General features: G+C 56.1%; 2 protein-coding genes and 2 long non-coding RNA genes across 5 annotated transcripts; 2 read left to right on the top strand and 2 right to left on the bottom strand.

Annotated features, from left to right (window-relative positions):
• Positions 1-200: 200 nt before the first annotated feature.
• Positions 201-5,879, bottom strand: LRP10 (LDL receptor related protein 10). Its single transcript, XM_067740587.1, has 7 exons — positions 5,745-5,879; positions 5,311-5,355; positions 4,674-4,809; positions 3,071-3,261; positions 1,910-2,927; positions 1,431-1,560; positions 201-1,319 (listed from the first exon to the last, which is right to left on the bottom strand). The coding sequence occupies exons 1-7, from the start codon at positions 5,773-5,775 to the stop codon at positions 732-734; spliced, it is 2,139 nt and encodes a 712-aa protein (XP_067596688.1). The 5' UTR covers positions 5,776-5,879; the 3' UTR covers positions 201-731.
• On the top strand, positions 4,808-6,838 carry LOC137226283 (uncharacterized). Its single transcript, XR_010944283.1, has 2 exons — positions 4,808-5,537; positions 5,749-6,838. It is a non-coding gene; the product is annotated as an uncharacterized lncRNA (long non-coding RNA).
• A 10,396-nt stretch (positions 6,839-17,234) lies between these two features.
• MMP14 (matrix metallopeptidase 14) lies at positions 17,235-27,495 on the bottom strand. 2 transcript variants are annotated; one of them, XM_067740447.1, is made up of 10 exons: positions 27,112-27,495; positions 23,012-23,160; positions 22,634-22,756; positions 21,974-22,281; positions 21,264-21,425; positions 20,798-20,958; positions 20,495-20,633; positions 20,214-20,364; positions 19,620-19,735; positions 17,235-19,247 (listed from the first exon to the last, which is right to left on the bottom strand). In XM_067740447.1, the coding sequence occupies exons 1-10, from the start codon at positions 27,202-27,204 to the stop codon at positions 18,916-18,918; spliced, it is 1,734 nt and encodes a 577-aa protein (XP_067596548.1). In that variant the 5' UTR covers positions 27,205-27,495; the 3' UTR covers positions 17,235-18,915. The 2 variants fall into 2 exon arrangements, with proteins under 2 accessions (XP_067596548.1, XP_067596538.1); XM_067740437.1 differs by having other exon boundaries at positions 20,798-20,954; positions 21,260-21,425; positions 27,112-27,494.
• Positions 19,233-22,281, top strand: LOC137226188 (uncharacterized). The gene is made up of 2 exons (XR_010944249.1): positions 19,233-19,364; positions 21,495-22,281. It is a non-coding gene; the product is annotated as an uncharacterized lncRNA (long non-coding RNA).
• Positions 27,496-27,499: the final 4 nt, after the last annotated feature.

Here is a 27,499-nt window from a genome sequence, read left to right on the forward strand (position 1 = left end):
GTTAGTCTTAGGGTTCCTAGAATTTTCTTACCCTCTGAGTGGTATAAAAAACAAGGATGGGTGGTTGGAAGATAAATAGGAAAAGGCCAGGAGGTGGAGGGCAGAGCAAAGGGCTTCATAGGGAGGAGTAAGGTGAGGGGAGCATAAGCTGAGATGGGCAGAGAGGCGGGGCTCATGCTCACAGCTCATTTACAAAAATCTTAAATTTCTGATTCCTTTATTTTCAACCTTGGCTTCCTGGACAATGACCTGGCTATGGAACAAAAGCATTTGCTGTGCTCTTTTTATGAGCTAGGCCTTGTGGGAGGGATCACCATTGGCAAAACCCCAGGGCCTGCCCAAATCCTCCCCTTGGGGGCTGGAAGTCTCCAGCCAATTGGCATTCTGGTGCTTAAGGCCACTTTTGGGTGGGTTTGGCAAGGATGGAGTGTCCAGGCCTATGACCCTTTAAGAACTTTACTTTTTAAAAACAGCCACCCAAATGGTGGTGGTGTGGGGAGAGGGTAGTGGAGGACTGTGGTCTCTGGCCATGCACAGAGAGGGGGCTCTGTGTGAGCCCTCTCCCTGCCTGAGGGACACCTAACTTTATAGCAGCTACATGGGATCCATGGGAGGCCCATCAGGTGCCCTCACACTGAGGGACAGGGAGGGAAGCAGTGGAAGGGAAGCTGAGCTGCCCTCTACAGGGTTGCTGTCACTGTGAATAGAGCACCCAGGGGAGCCAGGTCACCTCACGCCAGCAGTGGCTCATCTTCTGCTTCGACCACCCAGACCCCGGGCTCAGCCAGTGGCACCAGCAGCACATCGTCCTCATCCTCTGGGGACAGGACTGTTGTGTGGGGTCCAGGTGGGGCCCGGGTTGGTCCTGGGGGCCGCAGGCTGGGCAGGAGGCGGCCTCGCAGGGCCTGTACCACTCCAGACAGCAGTGATGGCTCCAGGGGCGCCGCAGGCAGTGGCCCTGGGGCCTCGGGGACAGTGGGGAAGGCTGGAGACGTGCTGGCAGGTGGCAGTTGAGCCTTTACAGGCAGTGGGGGTGCCTGTTCCCCATCCTGCCCACCCACCGCCCCGCCCTCACGGGCTGGACCTGTGCTGCCGTCTAAGGTCTCAGGGGGAGCAGCAGAAGGTGTGACCTGGGATCTGGTCTCAGGGGCCCGGGCTGGGGGACTGGTTCGCGGAAGCAGGCCCCAGCGGCGGAGACGGCGCACCAGGCGGCGCATAGAGCGGCCCCGCTGGCGGCGGCGGGTGCCTGAGGCGCCCCCTGGAGTCATGTCTTGGCGCAAGATCTGCAGCAGAGAACGCAGGTTGCCCAGCACGGAGTTCTGCAAGGAGAGGATGAAGACACCAGAGTCAGAGGGGGTGGGGACGGCCAGAAGCCTGAAAGAAGGAAGGGCTGGGAGTGGGAGGTGGTCCGGCTGCGGAGGGTGACTTACGTCATTTGGGTTCTCTGTAGGGAAGTCCTCTACAGGTGGGATGGCGCCCTGGGCAATGAGCTGCCCATAGGAGGGAGGCGCCTGCTGTTGCACAATCTCGGCCTCTGTCCGGGAGAGGGGGGCGAAGATGCTGGAAGGGACGAGGACGGCTCGGTCACGGGTGCTGCTCACCAGAGCCGCCTGCCCCAGCCTGGACAGGCCTCTTTCTTCTGCACCCAAGCCAGGGCACCCGGAGCTAGGCCACGGCTTTCCAAAGTCATCTGACATCCGCCTCCTTCCTTGAGATGGCTTTCAAGATCTAGACCGGTCCCCCTCTCAGAGGAGCACGCCTGCCAAGCTAGACAACCCTAGGAGCCAACCCAGAAGCTGGTCACCAGAACCCGTCCCCAACGTGGGCGCCCTCTGGACTTCTGTGGCTGCACAGGCCCTGTCCCGCCCTCAGTCCCCACGCCTCTACTGCCAGCTGCATTCCCACTGACCTGTACTCCTGGGTACGAATGGCATAGAGCTTGCAGGTGCAGCCCAGGGCAATGACCAGCAGCAAGCCACACACGAGGCTGCCGATGACCGCGGCGGTAATGACCTTGCGGGGCAGGGCATAGGAGCAGTCCCACTCGTCACTGCCGTCAGCGCAGTCTGGCTGCCCATCGCACACCCACGTCTCATACACGCACTTCTCGTCCCGGCACCGGAAGTTGCCAGGCTGGCAGTGCCGACAGCGTCTCTCGTCTGCTCCATCAGCACAGAAGGTCTGGTAGTTGCAGCGGTCAGCAGGCAGGTAGCAGGCTGTGGCACCGGGGGTGCCAGCGGCCCCACAGGGGTAGTGTCCAGGTGGGCAGCTGGGGCAGTTCTCCTCGTCCGTGCCGTCGGCGCAGTCCCATGAGCCGTCGCAGCGCTGTGCCTCGCTGTAGCAGCGCTCGCCTAGGCCCTCGCTAGCCCCCAAGCCAGAGCCTAAGCCGCAGGGTCGGTCCCAAGGCAAGCAGTAGCCCCGCACGTGGTAGGTGGCATTGAAGCCCCGACCGCTGCTCCAGGCGACTGTGTGGTAGTCCACTGTGGCCTGGCCGGACAGTGTCTCCACGGTGACAGCCTTGCCATTGCTGAAGTGGGTGAGGCTGCGCAGCAGCCGGAGGGTCTCGGGGGGCCCAGCGCCATCATACACGTGCACTGCATCTCCATAGCTCAGGTCCAGGGCCGTAAAGCGCACCGCCAGGCGCCGGCCATCATGGGGGTCCAACAGCCAGAGGCAGGACTGGGGGTGGGAGACTGAGGCCAGGTGTGAGTATCCGAGGGAGGAGAAGACCCCATAGAAGTCTTCCAAGGTGTGATTGCAGGGTGGGGTGGGGACAGGGCCTGGGGTCAGGTTGGGGAAGGGGTCTGAACTGCAACCTGCCTCGTCAGATCCATCGCCACAGGCATCGACCCCATCACAGCGCTGGACCAAGGGCACACAGCGGTGGTTCAGGCACTGGAACTCTTCCTGCAGGCACATCAGCCAATCTGCAGAGGCACCATGGAGAGGGGCTGTGAGGCACTGGAGCTGCCAGGATCCTCCCCTCCTCCCTCAGGCTTCCACTGCCTATTCTAGTGGCACTACACTAGACACTACTAGGCACTACTACAGACAGCCCTGTCCAGCCCACCTTGGCTGTAGGAGAGCAGGAAGCCCTGGCCCATGGGTGCTCTGGCCCCAGCATAGCTGTAGGTGATGGTGACGTTGCCTCCAGGAAGCTGCAGAGGGCTGGCAGGTGCCTCGCACAGGGAGATCTGTGGCTGGATGGGGGAGCGCAGGATTAAGCGCTCTGAGCCACAGGCCAGACGCAGTTTTTGGAACCTACAGGGGTGAAGGAGAGCAGGATGTAAGATATTCTTTTTTTTTTTTTTTGCGGTACGCGGGCCTCCCACTGCCGTGGACTCTCCCGCCGCGGAGCACAGGCTCCAGACGCGCAGGCTCAGCGGCCATGGCTTACGGGCCCAGCCGCTCCACGGCATGTGGGATCTTCGCAGACCGGGGCACGAACCCGTGTCCCCTGCATCGGCAGGCGGACTCTCAACCACTGCGCCACCAGGGAAGCCCCCATAAGATATTCTTGACCACTGCTGGCTTCTTCCTCCCCCAGTGTTGTCAGGCCCGTTCTACTCCAAGAAGCAGGAACACCTGCTTATCCACAATCCAAATAGCCAAATGAAAATGGAGTTAGCCAAATTCCTTTGTGATCAAGGCAAGAGCCCTAACAGAGGCCTATGGCACCATGAGACCATGAGTACATCCTAGAGCCTTCTGGAAAAACTGCCTTGTGTTCTGGACTGAGTTAGAACAGATTCATTGCTTTCCTGTTGTTGCAGCACTGTCACCCGAGTCTGGTGCTAGCAGTAACCGGCAATTACCATACAGCTTAATTAACCAGAACTCACCATCCCCTCCCAGTGCCCAGTGGTGAGACCTGAGATCACCATGGCATTCTGATCTCTCTGCCCCAACAACCTCTGCCCAGATTGCCCTCTCCCTTCACCTACCCTTTTCTGGGTAAATCCATGGGAAGTGAGCTGTGGGAAGCAAATAGCTAGGTACTCAACATGGGCCCCAACCCCACGGCCCACGGTTGGAGGAGCCCAGGGAGACCTGGACTGTTTAAAAGATCTGGGGAGGGACTTCGCTGGTGATCCAGTGAGTTAGACTCTGCGCTCCCAATGCAGGGGGCGTGGGTTCAATCCCTGGTCGGGGAACTAGATCCCCTATTCCACAACGAAGAAGCCCGCGTGCCGCAACTAAGAGTCTGTGTGCCGCAACTAAAGATCCCTCATGCCCCAACGAAGATCCCACGTGCCGCAACTAAGACCCAGTGCAGCCAAAATAAAATAAATATTTTTTTAAAAAAAAGGTCTGGGGAGGCTGAGGAAGGTTCTAAGCTGATGAAGGAATAGATTTGAATCCCAGGCAAGGATGTGCAATGGATTGAAGGACTCCTCCAAGCAGCCATATCAGAGAGAAAGGACTGTTTCTAGAGGAAAGGACTGTTTCTGTTGTCCTTCAGAGATGACAAGACCCAAGCTAGATGTCCACTCCAGGCAGTTCCAATTCACCATGGAGCAAGCCAGGCTTTTAGGGAAGACTAGGCCAAGTCTAATTCTACTCTTCCCCCTGTTGACAGGGATGGAAGTTCCATGGAGAAGATCCCTGAAGTCTTTTCCATGGTAGAGGAGGAGGGGTGGGGGAAAGGAATAGGGTCTTCCTCTGCTTCTCACCTGACCGTTACCGTCTGCTCCTTGCTGCCCAGGATGAGCCAGGTACAGTTGGCAGGGGAGCTGCGGCTGTCCCGGCCCACGGGCCTCTGTAAGGTGCCCTGCACTTCCAAGAGCACTGCCGGGGGGTCCTCACAGGCTGGAGAGAGAGAGGAAGGTAGGGACATCGGTTGAGAGCCTCTTACCATGCCACGCCTCCTCCAAGGGCCTGGGTTCTTCAAGAAGGAGCACAGAAACTCCCCTGCCCCAGCGACACACACTCTAGAGGCATAGTCTTCAGCAGGCCCCTGTCTCTCCACACTCATCATAGTTCCCCCTTAAGTATCAACACCACAAACAATATGAGGTCTGCTTTGTGCCAGCCACTGGGCCAGGAGGAACCGGGAAATACTGTTTCTATCCTCAGGGAGACTACCTTTTGGCTAGGCCGATCAAGGATGAATATTTGGGGAAAAAATACATAACTACCGGCTGAGGGCTTATGCTAGGTCTCAGTTTCTCCATCTATAAAATAAAGGGTGGATGAGCTCCACTCTAAAACTATGGTAGGTACTAGAGGAATTCAAGGCAGAGAGAGTTTTTCTCTTGGGTCCTGCCTCATTACCAAGCCCATGGGACCCCAGGGGCATCCTCTACTCACCAGGATTTGGGAAAATGATCCTGTCTGGGTGGGCCACAGCGTCTCCTAGAGGAAGAGCGAGAAAGGGCAAAGAGTCACGCTTCGGAGTTTTCTTCACCTGAGCGAGTCAAGTAGGAAAGGGAGCCATCTGCGGCTTCCGGGTAGTTTACAGGAAGGGGTGGTGGAGCAGAGGAAGGCAGCGGTGTGTGACCTCGGAGGAAGGTCCGGCAGCAGGGCCTATGGAGTGGGTACGGTGATCTACGGAAGCCAGAGGGAGGCTGCGGGCTGAGGAGAGCGGCTAGAGAGTTCCCGGGGATTGGGGCAGGCAGTGCCGGGCACGGGCAGGCAGGGTAAGGTGAGGGGCCACGTAGGAGGAAGGGAGCTAGAGCCCCTGGGCCCGGTGACAGCCCTGGGAACGGGTTGCCGGGCGAGTAGTCTCGTTTTCGGTTTCTTACCCAGGAGGAGGAGAAGGATGGCCGGCAGCATCGTGAGCCGTCCGCAGGTGCAAGAAAAGTCCCGGAGCTTCGGTGGTCTACCCAGTGGGGAGGCGGCGCCGCTCCGGGCGTCCTGGCCTCCCAGTGTCGCCTCCCTGAGGGGCCTCCATGGCCCGGGCTCCTCGACCGGTGCTCTGGAGGCCAGGGCTGGGGGCGGGTGGGGGGCGGAGGCGGCCCGAGCGCAGGGGCGGTGCCTCTCGCCAACTTCGGAGTTGTTTTCCCCGGCTGCCGCCTCGCTCTCTCCCGAGGCCGGCCCCCGAAGCCCCGGAAATCGGCTGAAAGACCGGCGCTGGGGCGCGCCCTCGCCTAGAGCCGGCCCGCAGGCCGCAAGCGCCCCGGTCCAGGCCTGGCCGCCACCTGCTGGGGCTTGAGGCCACTTCCTCTTTGGGCCAAACTTTACCGACTGTCAGCCCCCAGGGCCGGCCCGGGCGCTGCTCAACTTCTCCAGCGCGTCCAGCCCGCGGAACGCGGCAGGGGAGCGGGGAAGGAGGACAGGCGGCTCGGCACAACGCCCAGTCCCTCGCTCAGTCTGTACCCCCGCCAGCCCAGGGGTTGGAGGAGCCCGGGCGGAGGAGGGGGCGGGTGACGAGCCTGGCCCCACCCCTGCCAATCAACGCACTCTCCGCCCACCCGACCGTCTTAACGCCTTTCCGGTCGTGCAGGGTCTTGTCACTTGGGCTTTGAAGGCGCTCAGCTTCCACTTTTAACTCTGCTTTGTTTAGTCCTTTCCGTGTAACGTTAGTTACAGGACACGTCTGTCAAAGGGCAACTGCTTATTCCGTAACTGTCATGTCTTTCCTTTGAATCCTTAAGCTCTCAGTACTTTTCTTGTCCCAGTGTCTGGGATGCGGTAGCACTTTTCTCGATGAGCCTCTATTATAGCAATTACCACACGGTGTTGTAACTATTTGTTTACTCTTTCCCGCCCCTGCCCCTCCCCTGCTGTGGAAACTGAAACTTCCTGTAGGCTGGGGCCTAGACTGTTTACCTTTGTACCCACAAGGCTTCTCTCCTGCTGAGACACTGTAATTCAATAAAGGAATAAATGTGCCTTCCCTTCTTGCTGGCCTTGTGACGTTGAGAAAATTGTTTAACCTCTCTGTGCTTCTCAATTGTAAAATGGGGTTAATAATGTACAATTCCCTCTTAAGGTTATTGTCAACATTTAGGGAGATAATACAAGTTGAGCATCTAGGGAGTGTTTCATACATGCTAGCAATTATTATTATTAGTCACAAGAGATATTTCTAATTTATGTGGGCTTGGGTTGCATGTTTCTTGTGGCACTTATAGGTTATAATAGTAAACAATAACAATAGCAAATAGTTTTTGAGCTTTTTTTCACATTTCAGGCACAGATCTAAGCACTTTTCAAGTGTTTGCTCTTTTAATCCTCTCCACAATCTTGTGAAGTGGTTATTACTGTTACTCCCATGTTACAGGTAAGGAAACTCTGGTACAGAGGGGTTTAGTATTGCCCAAGATCATGGATCTGGTAAATGCTGAAACAAGGGTTTGAAACTAGGCGATCTGGCTTTGGACAGAGTGTACATTCAGAACCTTACTACTCTCGCCTCTTTACAAATGGTACAAACAGTTTTCTGTTCATGACATTTGTTGTTGACATCAGTTTTGATGTGTTCAAAACTGAGACCTCAGCAGGGCCTGAAGCCATAGACTTGGCCATAAAAAGTCCTTCTGCCAACTTGGATCTTGGTCCCATGCCAAGGGAACTTGGTTCCTTGGTCTCTCTCTGTTCCCTACTATAGCCCTTGGGATTAATGAGGGGTGAAATAGAACCCTAAATGTGGGAGGAGGATGTTGAATAAAGGGAAGCAGGGCAGAGAGGTTGGGGAAATTAAAAATACTTAAGTCCTGAAAGCGATCATGGAAGTTTTAGTTGAGTGCAGGCTGTGTTCTCTATGCTGGGTACTTAGCAGATGCCTGGAACTTGTAAGAGTTCACTTTAACTTCAAGGAGCTTACAGAATAGTTGGGAAGAGAGGTCAGATATATAAATTTAAAAAGTCAGCCATGGGGAGTACTTGGGAGTGGGCTTGTGGGGAGTTTAGAAATGAATTTAGAAATAAAACTGGAAAAGTGGTGGCGAGATGGGAAGAGTTGTAAGGGGCAGGAGGAGGAGGAAGAGCCCATGGTCTGGAATGCTGAATAAACTAAGATTTGAAAAAAAAAAAATCAAGATCTAGGTTGGGGACTTCCCTGGTGGCGCAGTGGTTAAGAATCCATCTCCCAATGCGGGGGACACGGGTTCGAGCCCTGGTCCGGGAAGGTCCCACATGCCGCGGAGCAACTAAGCCCATGTGCCACAACTACTGAGCCCACGTGCCACAACTACTGAAGCCCACGAGCCTAGAGCCCGTGCTGTGCAACAAGAGAAGCCACCGCAATGAGAAGCCTGTGCACTGCAACGAAGAGTAGCTCCCGCTCGCCTCAACTAGAGAAAGCCCACGCACAGCAATGAAGACCCAACGCAGGCAAATAAAAGAGTGAATTTGAGCCAAAAGAAAATAGGAAGAAGTGAAAGAGAACCTATAATTAGTTTAAGCTTTAATTCGTTTAGTGATTTTAAGTGTCCAAGCCCATATATATCACACTGTAGATCAAGTCCATTTAGAAATGGGTCTGTGGAGATGTTCTTGGAACTCTGAGAAATTGTGAAAAGTAGTGGAAGTACTGGAAAATGGGCAGATATTTGGTTTTCAAAATGCCAGTATCTTTTTTTTTTTTTTTTAAATATTTATTTATTTTTGGCTGCGTTGGGTCTCCGTTGCGGCAAGCGGGGGCTACTGTTCGTTGCGGTGCACAGGCTTCTCATTGCGGTGGCTTATCTTGTGGAGCACGGGCTCTAGGTGCACGGGCTTCAGCAGTTGTAGTGCATGGGCTCAGTAGTTGTGGCTCACGGGCTTTAGAATGCAGGCTCAGTAGTTGTGGCTCACAGGCTTAGTTGCTCCGCGGCACGTGGGATCTTCCCGGACCAAGGCTCGAACCCATGTCCCCTGCATTGGCAGGCGGATTCTTAACCACTGCACCACCAGGGAAGTCCCACCAGTATCTAACTTTGATAGAGTACTCACCATATGTTTGGCACTCTTCTCAGCACTGCACATATATCATCTCATTTAATCCTCACCGCACCTCCAGGAAGTAGGTGTTATTTTTGTCCTCATTTTATAATTGAGGAAACTGAGTCACAGATAGGTTAGATATCTTGCTCAAGATCAAACTACTAGCATGTGCAGCAGCCAAGGTGCTCTGGTCTGAATGTTTGTGTCCCTCCCGCCACCCCCAATTCATCTCTTGATTTCCTAACCTCCAAAGATGATAGTATTAGGAAGTGGGCCTTTGGGAGATGCTTCGGTCATGAGGTGGAGCCCTCAGAATGGGACTAGTAAAAAAGGCTCTAGAGAGATCCCTAGCCCTTTCCACCATGTGAGGACATAGAAAACACTGGCTGTGAACCGGGAAGAGGGCCCTCGCCAGAAGGTGACTATGCTGGCACCTTGATCTTGGGCTTCCCAGCCTCCAGAACTGTGAGCGATAAATTTCCCTTGTTTATAAGCTACCCAATTGGTTGTATTTTGTTATAGTGGTCTGAGTGGACTAAGATGGAAACTTGGTACTGAGAAGTTGGGGTGCTGTTGTTACAAATACATAAGAAAGTGAAAGCAGCTTTAGAACCGGGTGATGGGCAGAGGCTGGAAGACTGGAGGTGCATGCTAGAGAAAGCCTACATTGCTGTGAATGGACTGTTAAGAATGGTTCTTATGAGGTCTCAGAAGAAGAGAGCTACAGAGAGAGACTCAATCTCTCAAGAGAATACCTAAGTGAACAGATGTTGGTGGAAATATGGATGGTAAAGGTTATTCTGATGAGGTCTCAGAAGGAGATGAGGAAGATACTGTTGGAAACTGGAGGAAAGGCGATCTTTGTTATAAAGGGGCAAAGAACTTGGTTGAATTGTGTTCATGTCCTAGTGTTCCGTGGAAGGTAGAACTTGTGAGGAATGAAACTGGATATTTGGCTGAGGAAATTTCTAAGCAAAGTGTTGAAGAAGCAGCCTGGTTTCTCTCGGATGCTTGTAGTAAAAGATAAAAATGATTCAAAGGTGGAATTGTTCATCAAAAAGGACACAGAACTTAAAAATTTGGAAAATTCTTATCACTATCTAACATACTATATTTTACTCACTTATCATGTTTATTCCCTTCACCACACACAAGAATATAAGTTCCATAGGGGCAAGGATCTATTCTTTTACTGGTGAATCCCCAGTGCCAAAGGCAATGTCTGGCATAAAGTAGTCAATAAATAAATATTTGTTGAATGAATGAATGAATGAATCAGTGACTGCCGATCATAGGCATCACGTGGCATCACGTGGATTATGTCTTTTAATCCACTCAACTACCCTTTGAATTATTGGCCCTTTTTTTTTTATTAGCCCATTTTAAAGATGAGGAAATTGAAGCTCTGGGAGGATACACAGCTTGCTGAAGGTCACCCTACCAATAAGTCATAAAGGCTGGATCCAAATCCAGATTGTATAACTCCAGAGTCCTTGTCCTAACCACTGTGTGGTACTGCTTCTCTGGGAAGCTACATTTTAAAAGACTGACAAAATGATTTAATCCAGAGGAGGGTGATAGGAATAGTGAGGGGTCTCTAAGCTGCTCCGTATGAAAGCTGTTTATGGAAGAAGAAAGGCTTTTCACCTAAAAAAAAAGCTTAACTGTAGTGAGCGTTTGTATATATGAAAACTAGATCCAAATATTTGAAGAGCTGTAGCGTGGAACAAGAATTTGTTTATTCTGTACAGTCTGAAGGGCAGAAACTGGAATTAACGGAACAAATAAAGATAGTCCCTGCTCAGGGTAGAGGAGCTGAAGGCACAGTTAGGGTTGATGCAGAGGGATACCAGCCCTGGGCTTTCAGGGCTCCTTGAAAACCCTGTGACTTGTGGATTGTAGGATGGCAGAAAGTCCGGGAAGACAAGAGCAAAGGAGCTTCTCAAAGCAAGCTGTGTTAGATGCTAATACAAGGCCAAAGAAAGTGAAAGCACCCCCTGGGGTGGGAAGAAAGGGGTCACGAGGGCCTTTTAGGGAGAAGTTTCAGTAAATGCCTGGTTGGGATGCAGACATAGAGGTTGGGTTAAAAAGAAATGACTGGGGAAGGAATACAGACAGCTTTTGGAAAACCTTGGCTTGAGACAAAAGGGGAAAATGAGAAAAATCTTTCAAGACTGCAGCAGAATCCAGGAGAGCTTTTCAAGATGGGGAAACCTGTGTGTTTGAAGGGAATGGGGATTGAAGACTCTACCATATGTTGATGGGAGTAAGTTTCCTTGTGCTTTGGAAAGAATGAGATGCCGGGTCAGGGACACCCCTTGGAGGTTTGAGAACCACCTCAATCATGTCCATTTTGGGGGCCTCGGGTGTATAAAAAATTAAATACTAAGACTGTTTTCAAAATATTTGGTGTATTTTATTTATTATTTATTTATTTATTTTAAAAAATATTTATCTGTTTATTTCGGCTGCACCAGGTCTTAGCTGTGGTATGCAGGCTCATAGTTGCGGTACTGCGACACGCACGCGGGATTCCCTGACCAGGGATCCAACCTGGGCCCCCTGCATTGGGAGTGCAGACCAACCTGGGCCCCCTGCATTGGGAGTGCAGAGTCTTACTCACTGGACCACCAGGGAAGTCCCAATTTGGTGTATTTTTAAAAAATTAATTAATTAACTTATTTATCTTTCTATTTTTGGCTGCGTTGGGTCTTCGTTGCTGCGCACGGGCTTTCTCTAGTTGCGGCAAGTGGGGGGGGCTACTCTTCTCGTTGCGGTGCATGGGCTTCTCACTGCAGTGGCTTCTCTTGTTGCGGAGCACAGGCTCTCTCAGTGCGCAGGTTCAGTAGTTGTGGCGCACAGGCTTAGTTGCTCCACGTCATATGCGATCTTCCTGGACCAGGGTTCGAACCCGTGTCCCCTGCATTGGCAGGAGAGATCTTAACCACTGCGTCACCAGGGAAGTCCACCAACTTGGTGTATTTTAAGTGTTTATATTTAACAAATGAAAACTTTTAGCATAAATAGGCAATAATATAGTGATAATCACAAAACACCTATAGGTATTTTTATGAACTACAAAATTTAAGAATTTTATAAATGTAAGACTGGGATTAAAGGAGTCTCCCAGCCCCAGGGTGCAGATGACTTTAGGAGGATGAGTCCATGTAAGAGGCCCCCCAGGAGGCTTGGGCATGACCTACAAAGGCCTCAGAGAAGTGGCACAGAAATGTCCCATTCTTAGATACAGGAGTCGCAGAGGCCCGCTTGCCTTGGCCAGAGGGAGCTCTGATCTAGCATTCTGAGGTCCAGGAGTGCAGACCCACCTGGACAAGCCCAGGGGACAGGCATCCTGGAGGGATCAGTGTCTGAGGCGTCCACCGGAGGGCAGTGTGGTAACTCAGAGGACAGGACTCCAGTGCCCCCTTTACTTCCTCCCGCAGACCCTCTGTCCTGCACCCCTTCCACTCCCTCTTCCTTCCTGGAGTTATTCGAGGACTGTTCACCAACCCCCAGCACAGGCACAGACGACGGAAACTGACTTTTCCCTCTCTGCAGCTGGAAGACTAAGGCTTGTCATCCTGTCGCGCCCATAGTCCCACCCCTTTAAGTACAGGTGTCCTGGGTTGAAGCATGGAAAGTAGAAAGGGGGAAGGGACAGGCCGGTGGTGTCCTTGGCCCTGAGCGTTGCTGGCTTTGCCCCCACCTTTCGGTTCTCCGGGCTTGGCTTGCAGTGCCAACACCGAGCACGAGGGGGCGCTACCACCCTGCAAACCCTCCCCAGCGGTCTCTGCTGCAGAAGGGGCTGTGCCCAGACAGAGAGGATGGGGTGGGCGTTGCTCTGGGCCCCTTCTCCAGCTTTCCTCCACCCAGAACTTATGTGCAGTTTTGTGCAGGCATGGGGTGGGGGTGGGGGACCTCTGGAGCACAGACAAGTAGAGTGGAGGAGGACTCTGGGGACACCTGGCATGGAGCTTAGAAAAGTGAAGGGAGAGAGACCTTCCTGCTGGGTGCTCCAGGGTCCAGGTGCACGCTGTCCTGGGAGTGCAGCCTGGAGGATTGGTATTTCCAGAAGAGGTAGGCCAACACAACCCAATACCAACCATTCCCTGATTAAGGGCAGGCTCTGGGATAGGGCTGGCACATAAGGAGGGGGTCTGTAGGGACAAAGCCATTGTTCTGGAGTTGCGAACCTCTTCCCTTGATATATTTTCTTTCTTTTTTGAACCTTTTAAAGATTGATATGAAGTATACAGTAAAATTCAAAAAAAGTACTAAACTTAAATGTACAGCTCAGTGATTTTTTTAAACCTATAAATTTACTATGTATACACATGCTTATTACACGTGTATAGAATACTTCTGTATTCACAACTACAGCTGTTAACGTATGTATATCACAGCTCTCACTGGCAATTCAAGTCAGTAAACATTTATTAAGGGGCTCCTGTGTGCCTAGCACCATCCGACTCTTTTGTAAGGAAGTGAGGACAGAACGTTCGGCTGGTGGCTGTGATGGGGTCAGTGGTATTATGAATCATAGTCATTCTTCGACAGAACTATACCACCCGTGCCTTGGAGGGCAACGGCTGCCTGTGTGATCTACCTGCAGTGCCCATATTTTTGGAATCCAAAATGGGAGCAATTGTCTGCTGTGTCTGTACATACAAACTCCTGGAACCTCAGGAAGATATCATTGGATCCAGGATGTTGGGTGAGGGCAGCCTCGCTCCTAGCACAGAGCCAGGCACAGAGTGGCCAAGGAGAGCGTTTTTGGGAATTGATCTTGCTCTCTGGCCTGGTGCTACATGTCTCTGGAAGCTGGGCGAAGGGTGAAGTCTTTGACCATAGGCTGGATCAAAATGAGCTGGAGCCTGTCACATGCGTGTGAATCCGCTGGGCCCTTCGGAGGCACCCATCTTTCCCCCGCTTTGTGGTCAGCCTGGCCTTGCTCCACCCAGACCCCATCCTGCCTCAAATCGGGGAAGTGCCCCTAGCGGGAAATCAAGTGAGTGGGCAGGATGTGACCCATGGTGAGGCAGCTTCCAGACGTGGCCCAGTCCCTGAGTCAATGAGCTGCTTCAGGCTCTCTGAGGAAGTGCTTCTTCCAGGTCACTACAATGTGGACACCTCTCCTTTCCCCTCTACTGCCCCTCCCTATCCAGGTGTGGGTCTTTGGGTGCAGGAAACTGGCCTCCTCCTCCTCTAAGCCACGAAGGCCCATTGGAGGAATAAGGGACCCTGCGGAGACCTGGTCTCAGCCTGGAGGCAGGGAAAGCTGCTCCCTTGGGGTGTGGTGACGGCCCTGGCCTGGGGTGCCCGATCGATCCTGTCGTGCAACCCGGGCTCCAGGCCTGCTGAGGGACAGAGGAGGACAGAGGGGGCTGGGCCTGGCTGGGGAAGGCTGGCTGGAAGGCACCCAGCCGCGGCCCTGGGCCAGGGTGGAAAGTATGTGTGTGAGCTCATTTGGAAGGTGGCTTCTGGCCAGTCAGGCCTGCCCCCTTTCCAGGCCTTGGCTGCCCAGCCCCCTCGAAGAAGGCTGCCTCTGGGTCTCCCCAGTCTCCCAAGACTGTCTGAGTGAGGAAGGCAGAGACCCTCAGGCTAGGTGACTGTTGGGAGTTGCTCTCCTAAAGGAGGTGAATTCAGATTTGGGGCGGTGGGTTGGATGGGGGTACAGGGACTTCAGAACAATGGAGCAACCTCACCTGGGGTTCCCCGGGGCCTTAAGGAATGGGAACTGCCCTGAAAGCCTCCCCCTCCTGCCAGGTCCCTGCCTCAGACGTTCACCACCCGAATCCCTCCCCCAGCTGCTGCCTTTGTCCCATTCACTTCCTCTGGCTTCTGAGTCCTATGCCTCCTCCATCCCCTCAGAATACCTGTTCCTGCCCCCAAGAAGGAAGGTGACTCCTGGCCTGGCCAAGAGGACTCCTGAGGAAGAGCCCTTCTCCCCTGTGCTACCGCTCCTGCGACACAGCACAGCAGGCAAGCACACACATGCTGACAGATTCCGCAGAACACACACTGCCATGCAGACACCCAGCTACATGGAGTCCACAATGGAAGAGACACTCAAGAGACATGGTCAGAATCTGCCTGTACAGGAAAAAAAGTCAGACAGACCTGGGTTTTAATTTTGGACTACTGAGCTGTGAGCTTGAGCAAGTCTTATCTGGGCCTCAGTTTCTGCATCTGTAAAATGGGGCAAAGTTTGTGCTTTCCCACCACCTCCCCTTAGCTGGAAAGGGAAGTGGGAATACAGAGGGTAAACAAAGGACTGGGAAGGCTGTCAGATTGTGGGGAGTGGGGCCCGGGAGAAGGACAGGGAAGGACCAACAGAGCTGGCCAGATTGTACGTGGGGGTCCCTCCGCTCAGTCCCCTCTCCTCTAGAGAGTCCAGCTCCTCTTAGATCTTCCCCTCCCTTCCCATCCCGTGGACCCAGCACCTGGCTGGCAGCCTTGCAGGCATGGGCCCAGCTGGTGGCAGGAGCCCCGAGAAGGGAGTCGATGTCAAGGGCGTCCATGGATCCCCCAAATGTGTGGGGTGCAGCGATGGGCAGAGTATAGTCCAATTTCCTGAGAGCCCGCTTCTCTGGGTTCTGCCCAAACCTCCTTGCAGATTCCCCTTGGCTCCCTCCTGGCTGCTCTAACTCACATGTGCTGCTTTCGAATAAAGGAACTTGGAACCATAGAAACTGGGTCAGGCCCAATGGACAAAGCAGGGTAGGGCCAGTGAAAGCAATATTTGCAGGTCTCCCGGGGCCTTCTGCTCTCCCCTCACCCAGCCTGACCTGGTGGTTCACTCAGCTGGGGCCCGGTGGGGTCCCCGGGGCAGCCTCACTGGGCTGGATCCCTCAGACCCAAGGCATGTCAGAAGCACGGGACCTTGCAGCCTTCACCCTGCAATTCTCCCAGCTTGTGAAGCCTCTTCCACCTCTTCCCCCTTTGTCTCTGGTCCTCCATTCCCATCTCTCTCCCTTGGCTTCAGAGAGAATCTTGTGATTCCAGAATCAGGGCCAAACAATTTCCTCGTGATGGGGAAACCACACTCCAGACGCCAGAGCCCTAGGCTCCCTCTCCTCTTCCCTCTGGCAGTCCCCCCTCCCCACGCTCCTCCACTGGCTCCAGCTGTGTTTTGCAGAACTCCCACTGGATAACATCTGTAATTGCCTCCAGATGTGGGCCACAAAAACACAAAAGGGCCATGAGCTCATCTCTGAGCTCCTTGCCACACGCTCGGGCCCTACCACCCCCCAGATGCCCCTGACTTCTCAGGGTCCCCATCCCCTCCGGTGAGGGTGGCGGGGAGGTGGTGTCCAACTCCAGTGAGACACACAGGCCCTGCCAAACAGCTGTTGGGCAGGAGAGGCGCAGGAGGCCAGGCATAAGGTCAGGGTTCCTGGCTGGCAGGAAGGGGGGGTACCCCTTCTGCCAAAGCAATCACACCAGCCAGCCCTGACTAGCAGCTGCATCAAACGCCTGGCTTAGGCGGGGCCAGGCCTCTTGGAGGCAGGCCGTGGAGGGGGCCTGGGCTGGAGCCGGGAGGGAGCGAGGGCCGGGCTGAGGCAGGAAGGGAAGGAGGGGAGAAAGAGGGCTGCTCCCTTCAGCTGAGCTGACTCAGCAACTGAGCGATTGCTCCCTCCAGGCTGGTTTGGAGGAAGGGTGGGTCGACAGCCTGGGAACCCTGTCTGGGGCAGCAGTTTCTAAGGAAAGAGGAAACAAAGCCCTGTCATTCTGCCCTTCCAACCCGACCATCCTGCCTCTCCTGGGCAACTGGGGTGAGATCCCTGTTTTGCCAGAGATAGGCTGCTCCTAACTGGCCACGGGGCAACCTCTTTCTTTCCCCTCTGTTCCTTCTGCCCCTGCAGTGGAGCCCCAGGCCTGGGAGAGGCTGAGATCCTGAGGGCTGGGGAGAAGGGCCTGTCCCCCGCTTCCCGCCCAAGCCCGAGGCTGACTGTGGTGGGGGAATCCCCCAGCAGCTGCGCGAGGCCTGAGCAAACGGAGGGTCTGTGGCTGGATCACACGACAGGGTAACGCAATTTAGGAAGATCAATTTAGGAAGATTTTCCGAGTGGCTTCCCCTTGGCCACTTCCTCTTGCTTTGCAGTCCTGGGCCTCAAAGGTAGCCTCGCAGGCCAGGCTGGGAGAGGGGAGCTGGCTGAGCTCTGCGGACAACTCGCCGGCCCCCGTGGAGTATGCCCTCCTCCCCATATCTGGGCCCTGGATCCTTTTCGCCCACCGAGAATAAACATATTCCGTTATGTATGAAAAATACCAAAACCCCGCCTCACGGAAAACACCGCACGGCCCTCCTGCTTCCCATTCCCCTCACAGCCACATCCCAGGCACACAAACTGCAGCCACACGAGGAACATGAAACACTGTTTATTCTTTGTGGAAAGGTTGAACAAGGTCGAAAATGTCCTTAGAGGGCACTGACCCAGCCCCGCCCTGCAGGTTCCTGGGGTCGGACGCCTCTGCCCCACCCCCACCCCTCCCCATGCCCCTTGTTAACAAAAAGGAACGATTTGATGGGAATTCATATATAATAATTATAATAAAAATATACATTAAACAAAACAAAAAACCCAAACAAGACAACTTCAGCCGGACTGCCAGCACCGTTCACCGCGCTCCTCCCACCCCTGACATCCCTCTCCGCTCACTGCCCCCACGTGGTCTCTCACTCTCCCAGGTCTCCGGGTACCAGGACCACCTTCGGCGGCCCAAGGAGACCTCAAATGGGTGGGCCGGGTGGGGAGGGGAGGGCAGGACACCTGTAGGAAGGGCTGGGGGGGGGGTCGTCGGGAAGCGAGGGGCTAACCTGACAAAACGCCCAGGCGCCCGCCCCTTCCCGGAGGCTGGCGGAGGCAGGCTGATCCTCGGCTCCCTAGCTAGGTGGCTGCTCTCATCAAGGTCCCGGGTCGCCAGTCCCCCATGCGTGCCCTCTCTGCTCCTCTCTCTGGCTCCCCGCCTTCCCCTCCGTGCGGTCTGATTGAAGCCAGGGCACCAAACGGGAGCAGGTGTGCCTTTCTCGGGCCCTTCCTGAGAGCTCCAATAAAACGTGCCCTCCCCCGGCTACCACAGCCCGCCCTGTGGCGTCCCTGCCGGCCTGGCCTGCCCGGCCCCCCGCCATCCACTCCTGCTGCAACTCCCTGGTTTGCCTTTTGGTCCTGTCCTGTCCTCTCTGACTGCTCTGCCCCTGGGTCCCTACTCCAGCTGCCTGCATTTGAGTGAGGTTCTTTCTCTGTGGGCCCCAGGCTCACCCCCAGGACTCCTGGGGCCCACCCCGGTAGCTGCACCCCCTGGTCTCAGCTCTTCCAACCTTGACATCCCCATCCGAGGCTAACGTTTGGGAGGGTAGGGCTGTCAAGGGTTTCTGCAGCCCCAGGTTAGTCCTTAATGGCTCAGGCTCCTTCTGTGGAAGTTCTCGGGGGCAGGTGGGGCAGAGGCGGATCTTGGTGGAGAGGACTGACCCTCTCTGAGCTTTCCTCCCAAGGTCTTAGGGTAGCTGAGTGGCCCTCACCCCTTCACTCTCTCAGGGTCTCCCCCTCACAACAAGATTAGATTTCTTTCAACCAGAAAGAGTGGTGGGAGGCTGCCAATTGGGTACCCCCGGGGGCTCGCGGGGCTAGCGTGCCCAGAGACCCCTGAGGTCAGAGTTCAGAGGTTAAAGGTATGTCAGGGAATGGAAAAGGAGCAGATGACCCCATTTGACCTTTACCAGCGAGGTCTGAGGGTCCTGCCTTCAAGTGCAGAGCCCGGACATTCAGATGGGGCTGAACACACACCAAGCCACGGGGGCCCCTGAGGGGCAGGGGCTGGGAGGCCGGCCCCTGCTCAGCCTCCGGGGGACCCATCTAGGGAAGAAGCAATGCCAGCGCGGAGGGGGGGAGAGGCCAGTCATGGGACAGAGAAGAAGGGACGTGGGGGGGGGGGGCTGGGGAGGGGGCTCGGGACCGGCGGGAGCAGCCCACCCACCACCACCTGCTGCCACTGGCCTTCAGAGGCAAAGTCCTCGTGGGAGGAGTGGGCGGGCGGCAGTGGGGGTCAGACCTTGTCCAGCAGGGAGCGCTGGCAATAGAGCAGTCGCTTGGGGGTCCCGTGGCGTCGGAAGAAGAAGACGGCGAGGCCCACCGCCAGCACCAGGAGCAGCAGCAGCACAGGCAGCACCACGGCGGCCGCGCTCACTGCTCCGCTGCCTTCCTCGTCCACCTCGATGATGATCACCTCCGTCTCCTCAGTCCCCTCATCCGGCCGGCCCCCCGACGACGGGCAGCCCATCCAGTCCCGCAGGGCTGACTTGGGGTAGCCAGGCTCGACCTTCAGCTTCTGGTTGTTGAATTTCCAGTATTTGTTCCCCTTGTAGAAGTACGTGAAGACTGCAGGGGTCAGCAAGAAGGCGGCATTGCAGATGAGAGGTGCGGGCAGCGTCCGGAGAAGAGGCAAAGAGAGAAGAAGAGCGGGAGAGAATCCAGTCAGCGTGCGCGCCAGCTGAGGTAATCGCTTCGCTTTTCTGAGCATCAGTTTCCTCAGCTGTCAAACCAGGTAACTCTAGCACCAGGTTGAGACAGTGGTGGGGATTAAGGGGTCCGAAGCGTGGAAAGCACTTACTCAGAGCCTGGCACATGGCAGGGGCTCCCCTGTCCTCCTCATCATTATTTTCAACCCGATCCTCTCCGTCTTTCCTCCTGCTCTCTCTTAACTCCCTCTTCCGGTCCTCCCCTCACAGACACCTCCTGTGCCCCTCTCACCTTCATCGCTGCCCATGAATGACCCTCTGGGAGACTCAGGGATTCCTTCCCAGACCTTGATGTTTTTGGGGTACTCGCTGTCCACTGCCCTGAGCTCCTCATTGAAACGGTAGTACCTGGGGGAGAGGCAGGGAAGGGAAGTGGTTGGACACTGGGCATGTCCTCCGAGGGGAGTGGGACCCGGGACTGAATTCGCCGGTGAGCAAAGGGTGTCTGTGGATGGGGGCGGGGGGACAGGGGTTTTGAGTAATGAGGGCCTGCAGCTGAAAGCGGTGGAAGGTGGGGGTGGGAGGGAGGGCCCAGGCTGCAAGGAGCCACCAGCGGCCCTTAATGACAGTGCCTGGCAGCTGGAGCGGTGGCACAGGGCTGGGGGCAGGAGGCATCAAATGAGCAGGTCTGAAACGGTGACCCGGTCATACCCCACTCACTCAGCACCCACTGGAGGCTGCCCGTTGCTAGGCAACAGCACAGGCTCAGCCAGCTTCTTCTCCAGGGAAACATTTCAGGGGGAAAGTAGGTCTTCCTCCAGGATTGAGGGAACCTGGTGGTGGTGTCTGAGGAGGGAGGCCTGGGGCCCAGGGATTGAGGCCTTACTTGTTTCCCCGAAAGAAATAGGTCTTTCCGTTGGGCATCCAGAAGAGAGCAGCGTCGATCTTGTCGGTAGGCAGTCCTCGACCCAGTTCCTTAATGTGCTTGGGGTAGCCAGGCTCCAGGGAAGCTTCATCAAACACCCAGTGCTTGTCTCCTGGGGAGGAGAGGGGAGGGCAGGATCTGATTCCACCTGGGCTCTACGGTCTTTGGAGGAGTCAGGTGGAATGTGCTCCTCCAGGGAGACCCTCCCCACACCCAAAGACTAAGGCAGAATGTCCGGTTACCTTTGAAGAAGACAAACTTGCCATCCTTCCTCTCGTAGGCAGTGTTGATGGATGCGGGCAGGCCCCGCCAGAATTGGCCGATGGGCATGGGGTATCCATCCATCACCTGGTTTTTCCTCACCCGCCAGAACCAGCGCTCCTGGAAGGCAGTTCATTACATCTTTAGCTTTGTCCTCCAGCTCAGTCCCCAAAGCTCCCCCACTGCCTCAGTTTTAGGATTTAGTCCTCCTGCTGCTGTTTCCACCCAGCCTCCCGGTCATGGAGCCCTTTTGTCCCCCACACCAACCCACTTCTCCCTCTCACCTTGAAGACAAACATCTCCCCTCGGAGCATGGCCACGGTGTCAAAGTTCCCATCACAGATGTTGGGCCCATAGGTGGGGTTTTTGGGCTTATCAGGGACAGAAGGCCTGGAGGTGGTCCTGGGTTGAGGGGGCATCTTGGTGGGGAACCCTGACTCGCTCCCTGGGGCAGAGAACAGGAGGGGCACTTCAGACTTGGTGGCAGAGTAGGAGGAAAGGACAGACATATGGGCAGATAACACCTTTGGAGAGGTGTGGCTGGGCCTTTGCGGGAGGCTGAAGCAATCAGCTGGGCAAGGACAGAAAAGGTGGGGTCTTTTAAAAGTGGGAGCGGATGGAGGCAGGGTCAGGTGGGGGGGCCGGCGGGAGACTGTAGGGCATGAGGGAGGGGAAAATGCACAGGCCAGGGAGAACAGGAGAGGATAAGGGGCAGAGAGGAAGGAGCAGATGTGGGCGTAGATTACTTGCCATAAAGTTGCTGGATGCCCCGGCGGTCATCATCGGGCAGCACGAAGTTCTCTGTGTCCATCCACTGGTAAAAGGGTGCCATGATGGCCGAGGGGTCATTGGAATGCTCAAGCCCCAGGGCGTGGCCCAGCTCGTGCACAGCCACCAGAAAGATGTCATTCCCTGGAGGGATGGGGATGGTTATGATGGCAGCCTGGGTCTCTTCCCTCAGACTCCCTGCTTCCCCATCAGAATCTTCAGGTTCACAACGAAGCCCGCCTGCCAAATTTTCCACCCAAAGTGACCAGATCCTGAGTTCCAGCCTCACAGCTGGCAGAAGAGGCAAAACCCAGCCAGCAACTCTTCTGGGTAGAGGCGAGAGACTGTTCTGGGGTCGGATCCAAATCCCAGCAAGGATCGGGAAGCTGAGGTCCTATCGGGGCCTCAGTTTCTACCAGGAGCCAGACAAGACATTTGCCTGGAAAAGTGAGTGATGCAGATGCTTTGAAGTCTTTGACTGGGAAGTCAGTTATTGGGCGAGAGAAGGGACCAGATGTAAATAGCTCAAAACAGGATTCCTGCTTTCATTGGAAGTCAGACCGGGAGATGTTTGTGGTCCCCCAGAGCCCTGAGATTTGGGGGTCTGAGGCTTGGGGAGGAAGCTGGAGAACCCCCATACAAATGACTCTTGACTCTTCCAGGGATAAGAGTCCCCGGGCTACCTCGCTCACCATTCAGATCCTCATTCCGGACAGTCCAGGGCTCGGCAGAGTCAAAGTGGGTGTCCCCTCCGATGTTGGGGCCTGGGAAGTAGGCATGGGCCAGGAAGCCACCCTCGCCATCGAAAGGCGTGCTGTCGCCGTGGAAACCCTCAGCAAAGAAGATCATGATGTCGGCCTGCTTCTCGTGGCCCTCACGGATGTAGGCGTAGGGTACCTCTCGGAAGTGCAGCGGCGTGGCACTCTCCCACACACGAAACGCCTTGCGGATGGCCTCGAACGTGGCATACTCCCCCACCTTGGGGGTGTAGTTCTGGATGCTGAGGTCCAGCCACGTGGGGAGAGGATGGGAGTGCGTTAGGACAACAAGGGGCAGAACTCCTTTCCTGTACTCTCCCAGGTCTGACTGAGCCGTCCAGCCACCTTTGTCTGACCCAGCTCTTCCCGCCGCCTCACGATGCCTCTGTCCCAAGAACTGAGGGCTTTCTGGCCCTGGGATATACCTTCTACCGGCTGCACCCGTCTCCAGGATGAGAGCCATTTTCCTCCCTACCCCCGAGGATGCTTCTCAGGAACAGGGGTGAGTAGGGAAGGGAGCCTCAGGGTCTCTAAGCACCACTGATAGGGAAGGGTGACCTGATGTGAGAAAGGCCACTTGCCTGTTGGACTCACCAGAAAGTGATCTCGTTATGCTGCCATTTGAGGCCCTGGATGGCATAGCGCTTCCTTCGAACATTGGCCTTGATCTCAGCCCCAAACTTGTCTGGAACGCCACAGCGGGGGCGCCTCATGGCCCTGGGGTGTGAGGATTGTGGTCAGGAGAGCGTATGAAAGAGAAAGGTCTTCAGAGGAGAGGGGGAATGTCCGGCCCCAGGGTCAGTGTGGGGAAGAGACAAGGTCATGAGGTCTGGAAGAACAGGAGAGGGTCGGGATCAGCTTGTGGGGATGAGGTGTGGGTGTGGAATCAGGCATTCAGGTGGCAGCCTCTCTGGTACTCAGTGTTGTGTCGGTGGGTGCTGGGCAGAACTCCTGCCAGGGTCTAGCACTTACTTCATGGTGTCTGCATCAGCCTTGCCTGTCACTCGCAGACCGTAGAACCTCTGCATGGCAGCGATGGCAGCTGAGAGTGACTGAGGCGAGCGCTGTGTGTGGGTACGCAGGTCCCCAGGGGGCAGGTAGCCATACTGCTGCAGCCAGGCCTGTAGGGAAAGGGATGTGGCTTGGAGCATCCCCACCTGGCCCGAGGGGAGCCTCTGTTTCCTCACGGCACCTGGAATGCACCCTTGGCTTGGTGTGGAAAGGGCAGTGAGCTCCCAGCCTGGCTCTGGCAATGGGTCTGGAGGAACTCCCAGGCTGGACCCAAACTCTGGCCCGGGTCCTAGTATGGCTGATCCTCTTGGAGGGGTGGGGAACCACAGCGCTGGGCTTTGGCTGTAACTCTTTTGATGGGAGCCCTGGTGGTTTAGTTGAGTTCTAGGACGTCTTCTCAGAGCTGAGATTCCTTCTAGTGCTTTTCTCCTCTGTGTCGGTGTTCTTGTAAATACAGCGTGTCCCACCTGAGGCTGGGGTGTGCCCATGGTGGATGGAGAGGGGAGAGGCTGAGGGGCTCCGCTTTGGGGCCTGGCATGAGGCTCTCCTGGGACAGGCATGCTGTGCCTCCGGGGTATACACAGCTGAGATCTTTTCAGAAAGGAGAGCAGAAAAGGAGCTAGGGCTCCGGCTGGCTGCTGATAGGGGAAGCTGGGGCGTTTGGAGGTGGTGCGGATGTGATCCAGTCACAGAGTCAGGATCCTGCCACTGTCGCCATCCAAGCAGCATCTGACCTAGGGCTTGGGACCTAAAGACCCATTTAAGGTTCTCAGTAGAGGGAGTGGGAGATTGGGATGGTGGTCAGGATTAGGGTTAGTACTTTACTTAGTATTTTGGTGACTGTAGTTTATTTTAGGTATGATGTGAAATTGTTCATGATATAAAGGCTGGCATATTGCCTTAAAGTAAAGTTAGGTTTTTGGTGTTTGATTGAAAGGTACCCACATTGCAAAGCCCTGTTGAGGGAAAAGTCAGCCTTTATTGTAAGAAAAATGGAGTCTTTTCCTAAAGCCTGAAAAGTAAAATGAGCCAAGTTTTATATGGAACATGAACATGCTCAGATCCTCCTATGGGGAGATGCTACTCAGACGGCTCTGGTCCCTGCTCCAGCTTTGCCTTCTTAAGGAGTCCAGAGGAGGCTGCAGGTTGCCTAGGGCGGGAGCTTGGAGTGCAGAGTGGCGCTGCATCCCTTACTCAGGGTCATTAGGATGGCTTTCCACGTGGCCCTTCACCTCGAGGCTCAGGCCTTGACGGTGGTGCAGTGCTCTTGCACTGGGGCTGGGGGTGATTCAGGAGCAGCTGACTGGGGACCTGAGCCGGCAGGGGCAAGAATTGCAACATGGTTCTGGGAAGTGATCCCCTACGGCTGATGATGGGAGTTAGGGCCCGAGATGTAAACAACACAGCCTTTCCCCAGCCAACAGGCCTGGCCAGAACAACCCTAGCACCACCCGCTCTGAGAGCCCCTCCTCAGGGGAAGAAGGCAGGGAGCGAAGTTTAACCTCTGTTATACCAGAGGGGAGCAGAGCAGGAGGCTCGTTTGGGGCTGCTCTCCTGGGAGCTCTAAACTTGCCCTGACCTGCGCTAACTGATGCCACAGCTAGTGCCTGCAGGAGGCCTGCTGTGGCCTGTGCCCAAGTATGCAGGAATCTCCCTTTGCCCCTGGCCTCACCTGTAGGGTAGTCACATCCCGGGTTTATGACCTGTGGTGGGGGAGCAGCTGCTTCAGCTTTGGGAAAGGATGGGAGCAGCCCACTGCTGGAGCTGGAAGACTGAGGTCAGGCCCCCTCAACCCTCAGGGGGCAAAGCTCCTAGGGCAGGATGACAGGAGGGAGGGTGGCAGAGAGACAGGGAGGATCCACATCTGGGAGCTCTGGGATACATCCCTCTTCCTGATGAGTCTTTCAAGGAGGTGGATAGGTCTAAATATTCCCACAACCCCCACCCCATATGCAGTAGAGAAAGGTGGAGACTTGGTCAAGAAAGGGACTTCTCTGGAGTCAAGAGAGCCACAAGTCCTGGAAAGGAAGTGCCCCCATTCCTCTCCTCCTCCCAGGCCTAGGCTCCGAGCAAAGCAAGAACCACAGAGAAGACTATGAGGTCGGAACCACAGAAGAGAGGACTCTTGTGTCTGCGGCTGAGTGGGAGAAGGGCCAAGTGCCAGACTGGCCAAGGAGAGGAGAGGGCTGTCCCGGAGCTGGTGCAGGACCCTGGAGGTGGTGGGAGGAGGCCGGCTGTTTGAGGCCTGGGCCACCCCAGCTCTCCCTCCAGATTTGCCTGGAGAGGGAGCAACTCTGCAGGGTCAGAGAACTGAGTCGGCTGGCTTTGTCCTGAAAACTGAGTGGTGCAAGGTATTCCTCTAGGGGAAAGTCAAGGACAAGGAACCCCTCCCACTCCTAGGCCCACTTCACCGGCCTAGGAGTCCTGGAGGGGGTTGGGGTGAATCTCTGGCTCTTCTGCAGGCCCTGGATCCCAGCCTCTGGGCCTGCTCCTCCCTCCCTCTGCCTCCCACCCCTCCATGGTCCAGAAGCAAATGATGGTTCTGGCACTGGGACTGCCCATGACCCGCTTAAAACAGAGCCAGGGCTGCCGCCCCTCCCCAAGGGGACCTAGTGGGGCAGGGGAGGGAAGGAAGGCAGGGCAGGCGAAGTTGGCAGCGGGAAGCCCCCAGATGCCCGGGCTCCTTTTGTTAGGCGCTCTCCCCTTCGGGCCTCTGATGAAGACTCCAGGCCCGGAAAGAGGATGCCTCCTCCTCCCTCCTGGACCCTGTCAGGCTTAGCCCCTGGGCAGATTTTTCACTCTCCGTGGTCACCTCCATGCCTAGGGCCACACTATTCCTGTCAGTCTCAGGACAGAGAGAGTGTGTTCTTTCTGGAGATGTTTCCTCCCGGGGTGGGACCAGGGCCGGGACCAGGAGGGAGGAAGCCAAGTCCTGATCCCTTCCCCCTGCTCGGGGGCCCTTCCCGGCCCCTCCCGACCGCACCCAGGCCCTGGCCGAGTTGAGTGGGTTGGGATGGCCCAAAATAAGAAGCTGATCAAATCCGTCTCCCACCTTCACCCCAAAATAAAAGAGAGAGAGAGGAAAAACTTCCTCAGACAACTCCCACGCGGCTTCCTCCCGAGCCCGGTGGGCCAGCGTCGGGGAATGGGTGGGGGGCAACCGAGTCAGTCAAGACCTGCGCGGGAGCCCAGGGCCAGGCCCTCACCCCGCTCCCCGTACGACGCCCCCAGTCTCCCTACAATTAACACAGAAAAGCAATTAACAAAAAGAGCCTAAAGGCGCCGAAGGGGGAGCAGGGAGCGGAGGCGGCAGCCCGGCCGAGGCCCCGGCTCACAAGGAGACCTTTGTGTGTCCGGAAACGCGGGCCAGGGCGGCAGCGCCGCGACCCTCGACGCCAGGGCTCCGGGCCGGGACACAGAGGGTCCTCTCGGAAAGGCGGGGGATGGGGTGGGGGTCGGGCCCGCTCCGCCGGCCACCCCCGACCGCACCTGGCAGCCGACGCGTCCGAGGAGGGCCGGGAGCGCCAGCGAGGCGGCGGCCGCAGCGTGGGGGGCCCGGGCCAAGGGGCGCCGTCCCCGGAGCCCTCCCGGCCGGCAGAGCGCCGGCGAGCGCGGGCGGGAGAGCGCCTGCAAACTGTAAAGTCGAAGAAACAACAAACTCTCGCACATGACAAGAAACCAGGACAGCGCGGGGTCTGAGCGGAGTCCAAATATTTATCAGGCTCCTGACCGGTTCCAGAGCTGAGCTCAGAGCCCAGGGGAACAGGGGAGGGGTGGGGAGTGGGCCCCGGCAGGAAAGTTCTTCCAAGGAAAGGAATGGGAAAGAAAGTCGGCGGCGCGCGCGCGCGCGTTGGGGGGTTGGTAGTTGGAGGAAGCAAAAGTTGGATCGACTTGGAAGTTTGGAGATGAGGAGGGAAAGGAAAGGAAGGGGGACCCTGCAGGCCGGAGCAGCGGAGACGCCGAGAGCCCTCCTCTCCGAATGGGGGTTGTCCCCTCGGAGACCCCCGGGCTCGCCTCCCCGGCGGGCGCGACTCCGGGCAGGGCCGGAGGAGCTCACTTACTTCGGGGCTGAAGCTGCTTTGGGCAGAGCTGAGGGAGGCGAGCGCGAGCAGGGGGAGCAGCAGACTGCGGGCGGGTCGTGGGGCGAGAGACATGGTCCGCGACCGTCCGGGCAGCCGGGCCGTGCGGGCTCCGCGTAGGGGCCCAAGCCCTGGGGTCGCACCGCCACTCCCTCGGGGCGCCTTTTGTCTTCCGTAGGCACTGAATTTGGATTCCTAGAGCGCTGTCCGCCTGGAGATGAGGGGATTGTTCTTGAAAGCGCCTGTTCGCTCGTCCCCGCTTTCCCGTTTTTTGATCTTTCTTCTGCTTAGTCTGCGAACTGGATGGCGAGCCCTCTCTCGCTCTCTCCTCTGGTCCCTCCCTTCTCCCACAGGCTCCCTCCGCCCCCGC

Source organism: Pseudorca crassidens, chromosome 1 (assembly GCF_039906515.1).
Source record: "Pseudorca crassidens isolate mPseCra1 chromosome 1, mPseCra1.hap1, whole genome shotgun sequence".
Classification (NCBI taxonomy): domain Eukaryota; kingdom Metazoa; phylum Chordata; class Mammalia; order Artiodactyla; family Delphinidae; genus Pseudorca; species Pseudorca crassidens.

Bases quoted from the DNA above. Each gene is read 5' to 3' on its own strand.
- MMP14 (XM_067740447.1), bottom strand. From the start codon at position 27,204: ATGTCTCTCGCCCCACGACCCGCCCGCAGTCTGCTGCTCCCCCTGCTC. The intron at 23,161-27,111 runs GTAAGTGAGCTC...CTTTCCCTACAG, and splicing joins AAAGCAGCTTCAGCCCCGAA to GCCTGGCTGCAGCAGTATGG. The intron at 22,757-23,011 runs GTAAGTGCTAGA...CTCACACCCCAG, and splicing joins GCTGATGCAGACACCATGAA to GGCCATGAGGCGCCCCCGCT.
- LRP10 (XM_067740587.1), bottom strand. From the start codon at position 5,775: ATGCTGCCGGCCATCCTTCTCCTCCTCCTGG. The intron at 2,928-3,070 runs GTGGGCTGGACA...GTGCCTCTGCAG, and splicing joins CCTGCTCTCCTACAGCCAAG to ATTGGCTGATGTGCCTGCAG. The intron at 1,320-1,430 runs GTAAGTCACCCT...CTCTCCTTGCAG, and splicing joins CTACAGAGAACCCAAATGAC to AACTCCGTGCTGGGCAACCT.